The 11,069-nt window shown below is 39.8% G+C and overlaps 1 protein-coding gene across 5 annotated transcripts in view; it reads right to left on the bottom strand.

Annotated features, from left to right (window-relative positions):
- LDAF1 (lipid droplet assembly factor 1) overlaps positions 1-11,069 on the bottom strand; it is a 58,933-nt gene that overhangs the window by 2,722 nt on the left and 45,142 nt on the right. Inside the window, exon 5 of one of the 5 annotated variants that reach the window (XM_086692826.1) lies at positions 9,529-9,670. The exons of the other annotated variants lie outside the window; for them this stretch is intronic. Within the exon in view, the coding sequence (XP_086548952.1) occupies positions 9,607-9,670 (64 nt within the window). The 3' untranslated portion in view covers positions 9,529-9,606. Of the gene's footprint in view, positions 1-9,528; positions 9,671-11,069 lie in introns of those variants that run through there. 5 annotated transcript variants of the gene reach the window in all.

Consider the following 11,069-nt stretch of genomic DNA (forward strand, 5'->3'; position numbering starts at 1 on the left):
TTTCAAGTACACAGAAATATTTATAAAAATTGCCCACCTAGAATGCAAATTGGTGCAGCCACTCTGGAAAACAGTGCAGAGGTTCCTCAAAAAATTAAAAATAGACCTACCCTATGACCCAGCAATAGCACTGCTAGGAATTTACCCAAGGGACACAGGAGTACTGATGCATAGGGGCACTTGTACCCCAATGTTAATAGCAGCACTCTCAACAATAGCCAAATTGTGGAAAGAGCCTAAATGTCCATCAACTGATGAATGGATAAAGAAATTGTGGTTTATATACACAATGGAGTACTACGTGGCAATGAGAAACAATGAAATATGGCCCTTTGTAGCAACATGGATGGAACTGGAGGGTGTTATGCTAAGTGAAATAAGCCATACAGAGAAAGACAGATACCATATGGTTTCACTCTTATGTGGATCCTGGGAAACTTAACAGAAACCCATGGGGGAGGGGAAGGGAAAAAAAAGAGATTAGAGTGGAAGAGAGCCAAAGCTCTCTTTGAGCCAAAGCATAAGAGACTCTTAAAAACTGAGAACTGAGGGTTGATGGGGGGTGGGAGGGAGGGGAGGGTGGGTGATGGGTATTGAGGAGGGCACCTTTTGGGATGAGCACTGGGTGTTGTATGGAAACCAATTTGACAATAAACTTCATATATGGAAAAAAAAATTGCCCACCTAATAAAACCAGTGCAGGCCTCAATAAGTATCAAATGATAGATTTCATGCAGACCATGTCCTGTGAAGACACAGCAATAAAATTAGAACCCCTCATCCGATACAACTGATAAACTGTATAGATATTCTCTTGAAGTATATATTTTACATAGTTTTTATCATCAAATACATACATTTTTGCATTGTCTTTTCCTCTCTTTAATCCACCATAAGTATTTCCCATATTGTTACAAAACCTTTAATATGTTTGGATAATAGTCCATGGAATTGAGGTGAGGAAGATCTATTTTCAAAGTCTATAACTCTTTATTCTTCTTATCTCTTTTTGTCTAAGCCTTTATTCCAAGATAAATTATCTGTCAACTTTGAGAAAGTACAAAGCTTTCATCTGCAAGTTTCTCACGATAATTAGCTCCAAGAGTCAATGTTTGTTCCTTTTTCTGGTTTCTATGAGAACCAGTAGAAGCTGTAGAAGCAACCTGGAGGACACTATTATTTATTTGTAAGGAGGGAAAAAGAATTTTTTTAAGACTGCAGAGAGTGAAATATTCAAACGTTATTATGGATACTGTGAGAACAACTAATTTTTTCATGAGCTACTTTAATTTAGACACAATTACATTCATGAATATATTCTAAAATAGAAAATCATATATAATCTGACAGAGGGCTTCTCAAAGATCAATTAATTATCATGTATATAATTATAAACTATATTATTAGCTTATAGAAAGCTAAGTGCCAATCAAATGAGGAGTCTGTTACAAGATGAAGATGATGATAAAGATAATGTGATAATGATGGGGAGAAGGAGAATGATAAAGATAAGGATGGAAGCAAAGATAAAGGAGGACAGAGCAATCATTCATATAGGAAGAAGGGTTAGAAATGGAGGAGAAGGAAGAGTTTCTCAACTCCAGTAGCACTTATGACTTGGACTCAAACTCTCCTGTGAAATGGTAAGACACCTGAGCTGTTTGTTTTAATATTTTTAAATGGTATTTAAATATCCTGGCACCCTTTGGCATTTCCTTGGGAAAACCCCTTCCTTAAAAGAAGAGTGTGTTGGGGGGGCGCCTGGGTGGCTCCGTCGGTTAAGCAGCCGACTTCGGCTCAGGTCATGATCTCGCAGTCCGTGAGTTCCAGCCCCGCGTCGGGCTCTGTGCTGACAGCTCAGAGCCTGAGGCCTGCTTCAGATTCTGTGTCTCCCTCTCTCTGACCCTCCCCTGTTCATGCTCTGTCTCTCCCTGTCTCAAAAATAAATAAACGTTAAAAAAATTAAAAAAAAAAAAAAAAGAAGAAGAGTGTGTTGGGAAGGTGAGGTGAAGCAGAAACAGATCCTGAACTTGAAGATCCTCCTTACACCATTCCCTCAAGTGGAGATTGACAGAGAGGGTTGAAATTAGACCTAGAAGACCTGAAGTCCATATATTCTGGAAGAACTTACTGCATCTATTTGAGTTTCCATTTCTTTGTGAATAAAATTGGAGGATATTGCTCATGACCATATTATCATCTAAACTTATAGTAGTAAAGGTGAAATGACATAAAATTCCTTGCAAACTGTGAAGTATGGTTTTACAAACTGGAAGAGCCAAGAAACCATGTGATTGTGGCTAAGAGTGCAGTTAGAGAGAGAGAGCTCTAAAACTTAGTAATTGGTCTCTTTTCTTATTTTCTACTGTACTTCTCAAAGTACAAAGGAGAGACACAACTGGTAGGAGATGGTAAGGGCAGAGATTAATGAAAATACCTAAGACAGATCTGCATATAATTTAGGCACTAACTGCTCATCAGGAGTCTAGATAATTATGGGGCAATTGTGGCTTTTGACTGTATGTTTTGACAGTATTGGCCTTGTGGAAATAAGTATTTGAATCTGTCCCAACATTATGCTATTGGACTCTTTGAAGGTCAGAAAAGAATATCTTCCCTACACACTGGTTGATAGACTTTAAGGGTCAGATTTAAATGTCCATTTAAATATCCAGAGTAAGTCAGGTGCTCATCACCTTCCTGTTGTAACCAACCCTGTCCTGCTCCCACCTCCCTATACACCTGCAATATTAGAATAACTTTAGAAACTATTGCTAGTGACTTCTATGTCCCTCTGCTGCCGCTTAGGTTCAGAGGGGGTAGGCTTTATTTCCTCCTTTGTTTTCTTAAAAACTCATTTATTACCTGACACCCCATGCATTTAACCATTTCACTTTGAGAGTCCCTTAGACCCAAACACCACTTCTTTCTGCCAATGACCCAGAGAAAACAGGGTTAATTGGCACCCCCAGGGGCAACACTTAGAAAGATTCTCCCCCTAAAGGGTCTCCTCCTCCCCACAAAGCAATGGCATTGTCCATTTTTCATTGCTGTATTTATGATTTTGCAGTCTCTCCTGCCACCTGACAGCTTGATGTTGTAAACAACTGTCCCATCTACCATGGAGTCTAATCCTGGATGAAAGGAAGTAGTAGCCCTTGGATGGAGAATTTACCTAGGACTCTGATCTATCTATAAAACAGAGTCTTGTGTGTTCCTTTGCCCGGAGAGAGAGATGGAAGGAACAAAGATTAGTGGTAGTTGATACCTCCAGTCTACCCCCAAGAAAAACCAATGCCAACCAAGTGGAAACCCAACTTCTTCCTTGTTCTGAAAAACCATTCACTGCTAATTGGGAAAGAAATTCAATGTGAAGCCCAGAAACACTTATTTTTATTAACGAGATTGCCCCCTAAACCCAAGAGACCTGGTTTTCAAAAGCAGCCTGTATTTGTTCTCCAAAGCTATTTACGCCTAATTATAGAGGAAATTCACTTGTATGGTAGGGAAGCACATTTTTACCTAATAAGGAAAAAGAAAAGATCCAAGCAGAACGTTGCTTTTAACAAGATTGTTTCATCTAATGAGCATCTTATTATGAATTTTAATGAAAATAAAAGGATTAACAGAAAGTAAAAAAAATTATAAAGGATTACAGAAGTCCTATTGTTACATGGAACTTATAGGAAGTAAGCAAGGACAGAATAGGCGTCATTAACACATTACTGTATGTGCTGGACTTGGGTTTGTGAGAAACAAACCATTTGAGGTAAAGACATTTTTAAGTCCATTACTCAGAAAATGTCACTTAGTTATTTATGTACGTTTTCCTCTTGAGCACAGCAACAAAACTCTTCAACCTATTTGATGTGGATTTTTCCTCTTCAAAAGAGATTCAACAACCCTGCTTCTCATTTAAACACATATATCACTCAAAATACAGAGAAACTTTCTTTCCCACATTGAAGGTCACTGGTGTTGTTTTTCTTAGAAACATTGTTAAATACAAACATGAGGCAATGAAAGGAACCACTGTCTGCCCTTTTGTTTTTTTTCTTCTCTAAATGAAAACATTTATGAAAATATTTAGGTGGGTAAGTTGACTATTGAAATTATAATGTCCCTGAAGTATTGATTGGGCTTAATTTATTCACATAAGTTTCAAGCCATTCAAAGCCCTATTTTTCTGCCAAAAACACAGACAGAGCTGTTATTGTACCATCTGGTTTGCATGAAGAATCTCTTGGCATCTCTTAACTGCATATTTTATAAATGCTAAATCCCAGATGGCATTACATTGTAACAGTGGAGAGTTTTATAAAGGTTTCCAAAAACAAATTCTTTAAAATGTGAATACTGGATAGTCTAAGCAGGGGCTACGAATTTAAATTCTGCACTTGAATCAACTGGCTTTGTTATCTAGACAAATTTCCTTTTTCTTTTGCCCTTACTCCTTTCTAATTATTATTGGCTCTGTGAATTGAAGATTTCAGTCAATAAAATCATATGACCAAGTCCTCACTCAAAGCTTAAATTCGTATAAAAGTTGTAAGAACAATGATCACTGGAAAACCTGTATTAGCTGCCATTTTGTTTCAAGATAGAATTTACCACAAAGGAGAGATGTTACGGTACCTGTTAGCAGATCATCAAATACCATCAAAACCATTCACCACTCTTAAAGCTGATAGTTGGACTGGAAACTATGCAACTGTGAGCAGCATGCATTATGTTGAAACAAAGCCCTAGTATGGTAATAGCTAAGAACACACATTCTTAAGTCAGAGACTGACAGACACTAACCCAGAAATTAAATCCCACCATTAATTTGGGCAGATTACTTCTGAGCTTCAATTTCCTCACCAGTAAAATGAAGAGAAAACCCCACAGAGTTATTGCAAGTAATATTATTCACAGGGCTGATGCAAGTAATTAGTTACTTCACACAATGTATGGTCTGTAGTCAGTACTCAATGAATGTAAATTAGTAGTAGTCCCACTGGAAGTAGAAGCTGAAGTCAAGCAGAAGTAGCAGTACTACTAGTAGAAAGGAAGGAACTCTTGGGGTGCCTGGGTGGCTCAGTTGGTTGGGTATCCGACTTCAGCTTAGGTCATGACCTCACAGTTGGTAGGTTCAAGCCCCACGTTGGGCTCTGTGCTGGCATCTTGGAGCCTGGAGCCTGCTTCTGATTCTGTGTGTTTCTCTCTCTGCCCCTCCCCTGCTCACACTCTGTCTCTCAAAAATAAATAAAAATGTTTAAAAAAATTTTTTTTAATTAAAAAAAGAAAGGAAGGAACTCTCTCCCTTCTTTAGGTCAATCATAAATGTATAATTACTGCATTTTCTTAAACCTTCTCTTTCCTTTGCATTTTTCTTCTCTGTAACAACAAGGAACTGGCTTTTTGTTTTGTTTTGTTTTTTGGGTTTTTGGGTTTTTTTGGTCCTATCCTTCATCATGGTTCAGTAAAAAGAGTATATATTTTATAGTCACACAGAGTTGTCTTTCAATCTGAGAATGTGTATTTGTCTTCTAGGGTTGCCCCAAAAAGTACCTCAAACTCGGTGGCTTAATCAGCAGAATTTTTTTCTTACAGTTCTGGAAGTCAGAAGTCCAAAATCAAAGTGTCAGCAGGGTTGGTTCCATCTGAGGGCTATGAGGGAAGGATCTTTTTTGGGGCCTCTCTCCTTGGCTTATAGATGGCCATCTTCTTCTGTGTCTTCATATTGTCTTCCCTCTGTATACATCTCTGTTCAAATTTCCTCTTCTCTTACAGACACTAGTCATATTGTATTAGGGCCCACCCTAAAGATCTCATTTTAAGTTAAGCTAGAGGATCTATCTCTAAGTACAAGGCCTCTCAAGAACTGGGCTCAGAACTGGCATAGTGCCAGTTCTACCACATTCTGTTGGCCAAACCAGCCAGACTCAAGGGGGAAGTGAAGACACAGGAAGAAACAGACCTCGAAGCACACTGCAAGGGATGGGAATACAGGGAGGGGTGGAAGATTGTGACTTTTACAACAAATCTTCACATCAGCTTCAGAACTTTAATATTTAACATATATTCTATCAACTAAAAGTAATGTGCTGCATTGCCAAGAAAACCTTTTCTCTATTTCTGTGGTAACCACTGCACTCTTTACTAGCTATGGAGTAATCTGTATGAATACTTTTATATAAATGGGTTTTTATTTAGAACTTCTGAGCCTTCTCTGTCATCCATTTACCTAAACTGCCCTATCTTTATAGTTACAGATCAATGAAGTCTTGTATGCCTTTGTTCTAGTTCTTTCTGAGCCCATGACTATCAAGAGGCTTATTCAACTTGGATCTGTCTAAAGATCCCAAGAGGAAAATGATATTAATATTGTATAGTTACACTGTTAAAGGAATTACCATATGATGTTAAAGAACATTCTCATTGACATAATCTATCTTGTTTTCCTAAGTTAAATTCATATTTGACATTTGAAAGCTATTTTAAGCTATATTAGCATAGCTGGTAGAAGTTTCTAGATTTCTTATTTATCTTATACTGCTAAATTCTAATTAATGCCATCTTGTACTTCTAAAGCTAACTGATCTGCAAGAGAAGCAGAGTTTTAAAACACCTCCTCATGCACACACACACACACACACACACACACACACACACACAGGGGGAGAGAGAGAGAAAGGGAAAATCATAATGAATTAGAAAGAGCTTGGGAATGGACATCAGGACCTGATTCCTTACTGGATCTCTGCTGCTAACTTTCTGTAAGATCTTGAGCAAGTTACTAAACCTCTTAGGTGTAATTTCTTCATTTTACATTAGGGAGATGGACTTTGGAAGCCTCACGTACCAAATCCACTCACTTGGGTGCTATACCTTTATATCATGAAGTTTGAACCCATGGGCCTTTGATTGTATACCTTCTATTGATCACTTAAATACCACTCAGATTTACTGTTACTTCTGTTTGCACTTTAAAATTATTTTAATTGGTTATTTTGTCACCAAGACAACTCAATCAATACAGAAAAAAAATAGAGTCAGTAAAACAGGAGTTCCCCACCTCCGTATTCCTATGGATGATATTGTGCATATATTTATAACCAGTAGTAGAAGAAGAGCACAGACAAACCAGAACCAACAATTGTTGTAAATGGCCAGCATAGCTGGACTGGGTTTGACTGCCTGTATATCTGCACGGTCTCTTCCGCTGGGTAACACAATTAGCTCTCTGGAAATACTTTCCTGGACTTTTTTTCCATGAGAGAGAGCACGCACATGGAAGCAGGGGAGAAGGGCAGAGGGAGAAAGAGAGGGAGAGAGAGAGAGAGAGAGAGAGAGAGAGAGAGAGAGAGAGAATCTTAAGCAGATTCCATGCTCAGCGAGGAGCCTGATGCAGGGATCGAACCCATGGTCCTGGGATCATGACCTGAGCTGAAATCAAGAGTCAGATACTCAACCAACTGAGCCATCCAGGCACCCCATCCTTCCTGTACTTTCAATTCAAATATACATTTATATACACAGACACAAAAATGTATAGACATACACAGGTTTTTTTTTTTCTTTTTTTAAGTACAATATAAAAACATTAATTATACAACTCCAAAACTCCAATTTTATTGTGGTCATCTTTAATATTACCATCCATAGATCCACATGAATCCAGATGCATTTTAGAATTTGAAGATATTCATACTTACCTAACAATCTGATGATGACATTTAGGTTGTCTTTTAATATGTTTATATTGTAGAAAATAAGACAGCAAGCAAGCTTGGAATTTAAGAATTGTAAATTGTTGGGATGCCTGGGTGGCTCAGTTGGTTAAGCGTCCAACTCTTGATTTTGGCTCGGGTCATGGTCTCACATGCTTCTTGGTATCAAGCTACACGTCAGGGTCTAGGCAGTGTGAAGCCTGCTTGGGATTCTCTCTCTGCCCCTCCTCCACCCTCCTCTCAAAATAAATATGTAAACATAAAAGAAAAAGAACTGTAAACTGTTATTTATAAGAACTGTATTTCAGAAGGAGGGCACATGCTCAAATGAGGCAACAATACTGCCTTGTTATGCATAACAACTTAAAACTCCCTTCAAGAAATGCCTGGTGATGAGCAAGTAAGAAGTGACCTCAGGACCATCAGGTAGAGACCCACTCAGAGAGTAGAGGGAATACCTTGTAGTCATTAGCACAAAGAGTGCTAATGAAATTAGTCGCGAAGGAAGATGGCGGCGCAGGAGGACTTAGATTCCACCCACACCTGCCTAAATAACCCAGAAAACCGCCAGAAGACTAGCAGAACGGATTCTCTGGGGCCAAGTGTAGATGAGAGGCCCACGGAAGAGGGTAGGAAGGGCAGAGAGGCGGTGAGCGCTACACGGAGAGCTGGGGCGGAAGGGCAGCCTGCTGGCAAAGCAGAGCCCCGGAGTCTGGCTTGCAAAAGCGGAGGGGCTGGACAGAGTGTGTTCCGACAGCAAGCGGGACTTAACATCTGGAAGGTTATAAGTTAACAGCTCTGCTCAGAGAGAGGGAGGGCTGGAGGACAACGGGAGGGAGAGTTGTTGAGCCCCTGACCACAGAGCTCAGCTTGGCAGGGAACAAAGGCGCTCGCCAGCGCCATCTCCCTCGCCCATCCCCCAGCCAAAATCCCAAAGGGAACCAGTTCCTGTCAGGAGACTTGCTTGCACCGCGCAAACACCCAACACTGTGCTTCTGCGGATCCATCCCTCCAGCGGCGGGTCTGACTCCCTCCCGCTGCGGCAGGGCCCCTCCCGAAGCGGATCACTGAATCGGATGGAAAGAGCCTGAATGTCCATCAACTGATGAATGGATAAAGAAATTGTGGTTTATATACACAATGGAATACTACTTGGCAATGAGAAAGAATGAAATATGGCCTTTTGTAGCAATGTGAATTAAACTGGAGAGTGGTAGCCTAAGTGAAATAAGTCATACAGAGAAAGACAGATACCATATGTTTTCACTCATGTGGATCCTGAGAAACTTAACGGAAGACCATGGGGGAGGAGAAGGGGAAAAAAAAAAGTTAGGGAGGTAGCCAAACCACAAGAGACTCTTAAAAACTGAGAACAAACTGAGGGTTGATGGGGGGGTGGGAGGGAAGGGAAAGTGGATGATGGGCATTGAGGAGGGCACCTGTTTGGATGAGCACTGGGTGTTGTATGGAAACCAATTTGACAATAAATTTCATATATTAAAAAAATAAATAAGGGGTGCCTGGGTGGCTCAGTAGGTTAAGCGGCCGACTTTGGCTCAGGTCATGATCTCGCGGTCCGTGAGTTTGAGCCCCGCGTCGGGCTCTGTGCTGACAGCTCAGAGCCTGGAGCCTGTTTCAGATTCTGTGTCTCCCTCTCTCTGACCCTCCCCCGTTCATGCTCTGTCTCTCTCTGTCTCAAAAATAAATAAACGTTAAAAAAATTTTTTTTAGAAATAAATAACATTGAAAAGAAAAAAAGTATACCCTAAAAATAAATAAAGAAATAAAGAAATAAAAGAAATTAGTCTTTGGTGTACTCATCACCTTTACCAGTTCCCACAGTGGTCCTCCTTCTCTCCATGCCTCCTGCTCAGGGCTTTTGTGCTGCCCCTTAGTCTCCCAGAACCCCGAATTTGGGGCTGGGATCAAATCTGTCCTTTCCAAGGCAAGACCTCCTACTTTGGAGAAAAGGCACAATATTGGTAGAGAAGCGAACCTGGGGGTGGGGCCTGGGAAAGTGGAGTGACACATCAGTCTCTGAACCTTGCTTCCACACTGCATCCTCTACGGCCTTCCCATCACAGTCTTAACAATCATGGTAGGAAATTACCTTCACATTTGCAGAAAAGTTGTCACTTTTTGGAAAATATGCTTCAGAGAAAAGGAGTAACTATTGCTACCATGCCTCTGCTTGGAATCTAAATCTTCTCACTGTCTCTAATCCCAGAAACGTGCTTATCCTGGCTTTTGTTCCCTCTCCCCAATTCCATATAACATAATGGGTTAATTCCCATTGAAGAAGTTGACCACTAACAATCACTCATTTTTGTGCCTTCCCTCCAAGTATGTGCCAAATTTTCCCCATCATAAGATTCACCTGTGGTGCTTGTTAAATAGTACATTAACTCAGGACCCTCCCCTGGAGAGCCCAATTCAGCAGCTTTTGGGTGAGAGCCTGGAATGTGTGCTATTAATGAGAGCCCCATGTAATCCTTTGATCAAGAAAGTTGGGGAAACACTGCTCTAACCTACAATGGTATTTCAGAAACCTGTAACAGGGAGTGGAGATTACCCCTCAAGTTACACTACAAAGACAACACCATAAATCAATAATTACAAGTGCCACCCCGCCACTTGCACAGAATTTGAACATGACTGCAGAAATCTAGGTATCTCAAATTGCAGTAAGAGATGCTGAAAATATCTTGATTGGGCCTTACAAAATCTGAGTCCTCAACCTGGCTCTGACACTCAGTTGTTAATAGGTTGGGCAAAGTTGCTTTGCCTCAATTTCCCCATGTGTAAACTCCCAATTGGTATGCATATGACATTATTATTTAGAACGTTACTCTCTTTGACCCAGAATTTCTACTTACCAAGGGTTAGCCAGGGGAATATACAAGAATGTCCATCGTATTATGGTTTATGATGATGAAAAATTAGAAGTCTTTGTAATGTCCATCATTAGGAATAAACGCTGATTTATCTAGACATTGAATACTATGCAATCTTAAAAATGGTAATGGAGATCTTTATGTTTGATATATAAAATGCCCATGTCATGTAAAGTGGTAAAATCAGGTTACAAAACATTACCTAAACTTTGATCCCAGGTTATTGGTTTTTGTGTGTGGTGTTTGTACAAAAAGCCCATAAAGCTATATATCTAAATATTAGCAGTGGCAAGATTACAGGTGACTTTTTCCTTTTCTCTATATCCTTCTGTAATTGTCTGAATTTTTGCAGTTAATTTAAATTTTTATACGTGGGGGAAATAATATATCATCATTTTTTGTAAAGGTACTTCATGCACATTGCCAGGGTAGTGATAACAGCCAGGAAACTAGGGGTTAC

The sequence above is a fragment of the Puma concolor genome, chromosome E3 (genome assembly GCF_028749965.1).
Source record: "Puma concolor isolate L17-30 chromosome E3, mPumCon1.1.hap2, whole genome shotgun sequence".
Classification (NCBI taxonomy): domain Eukaryota; kingdom Metazoa; phylum Chordata; class Mammalia; order Carnivora; family Felidae; genus Puma; species Puma concolor.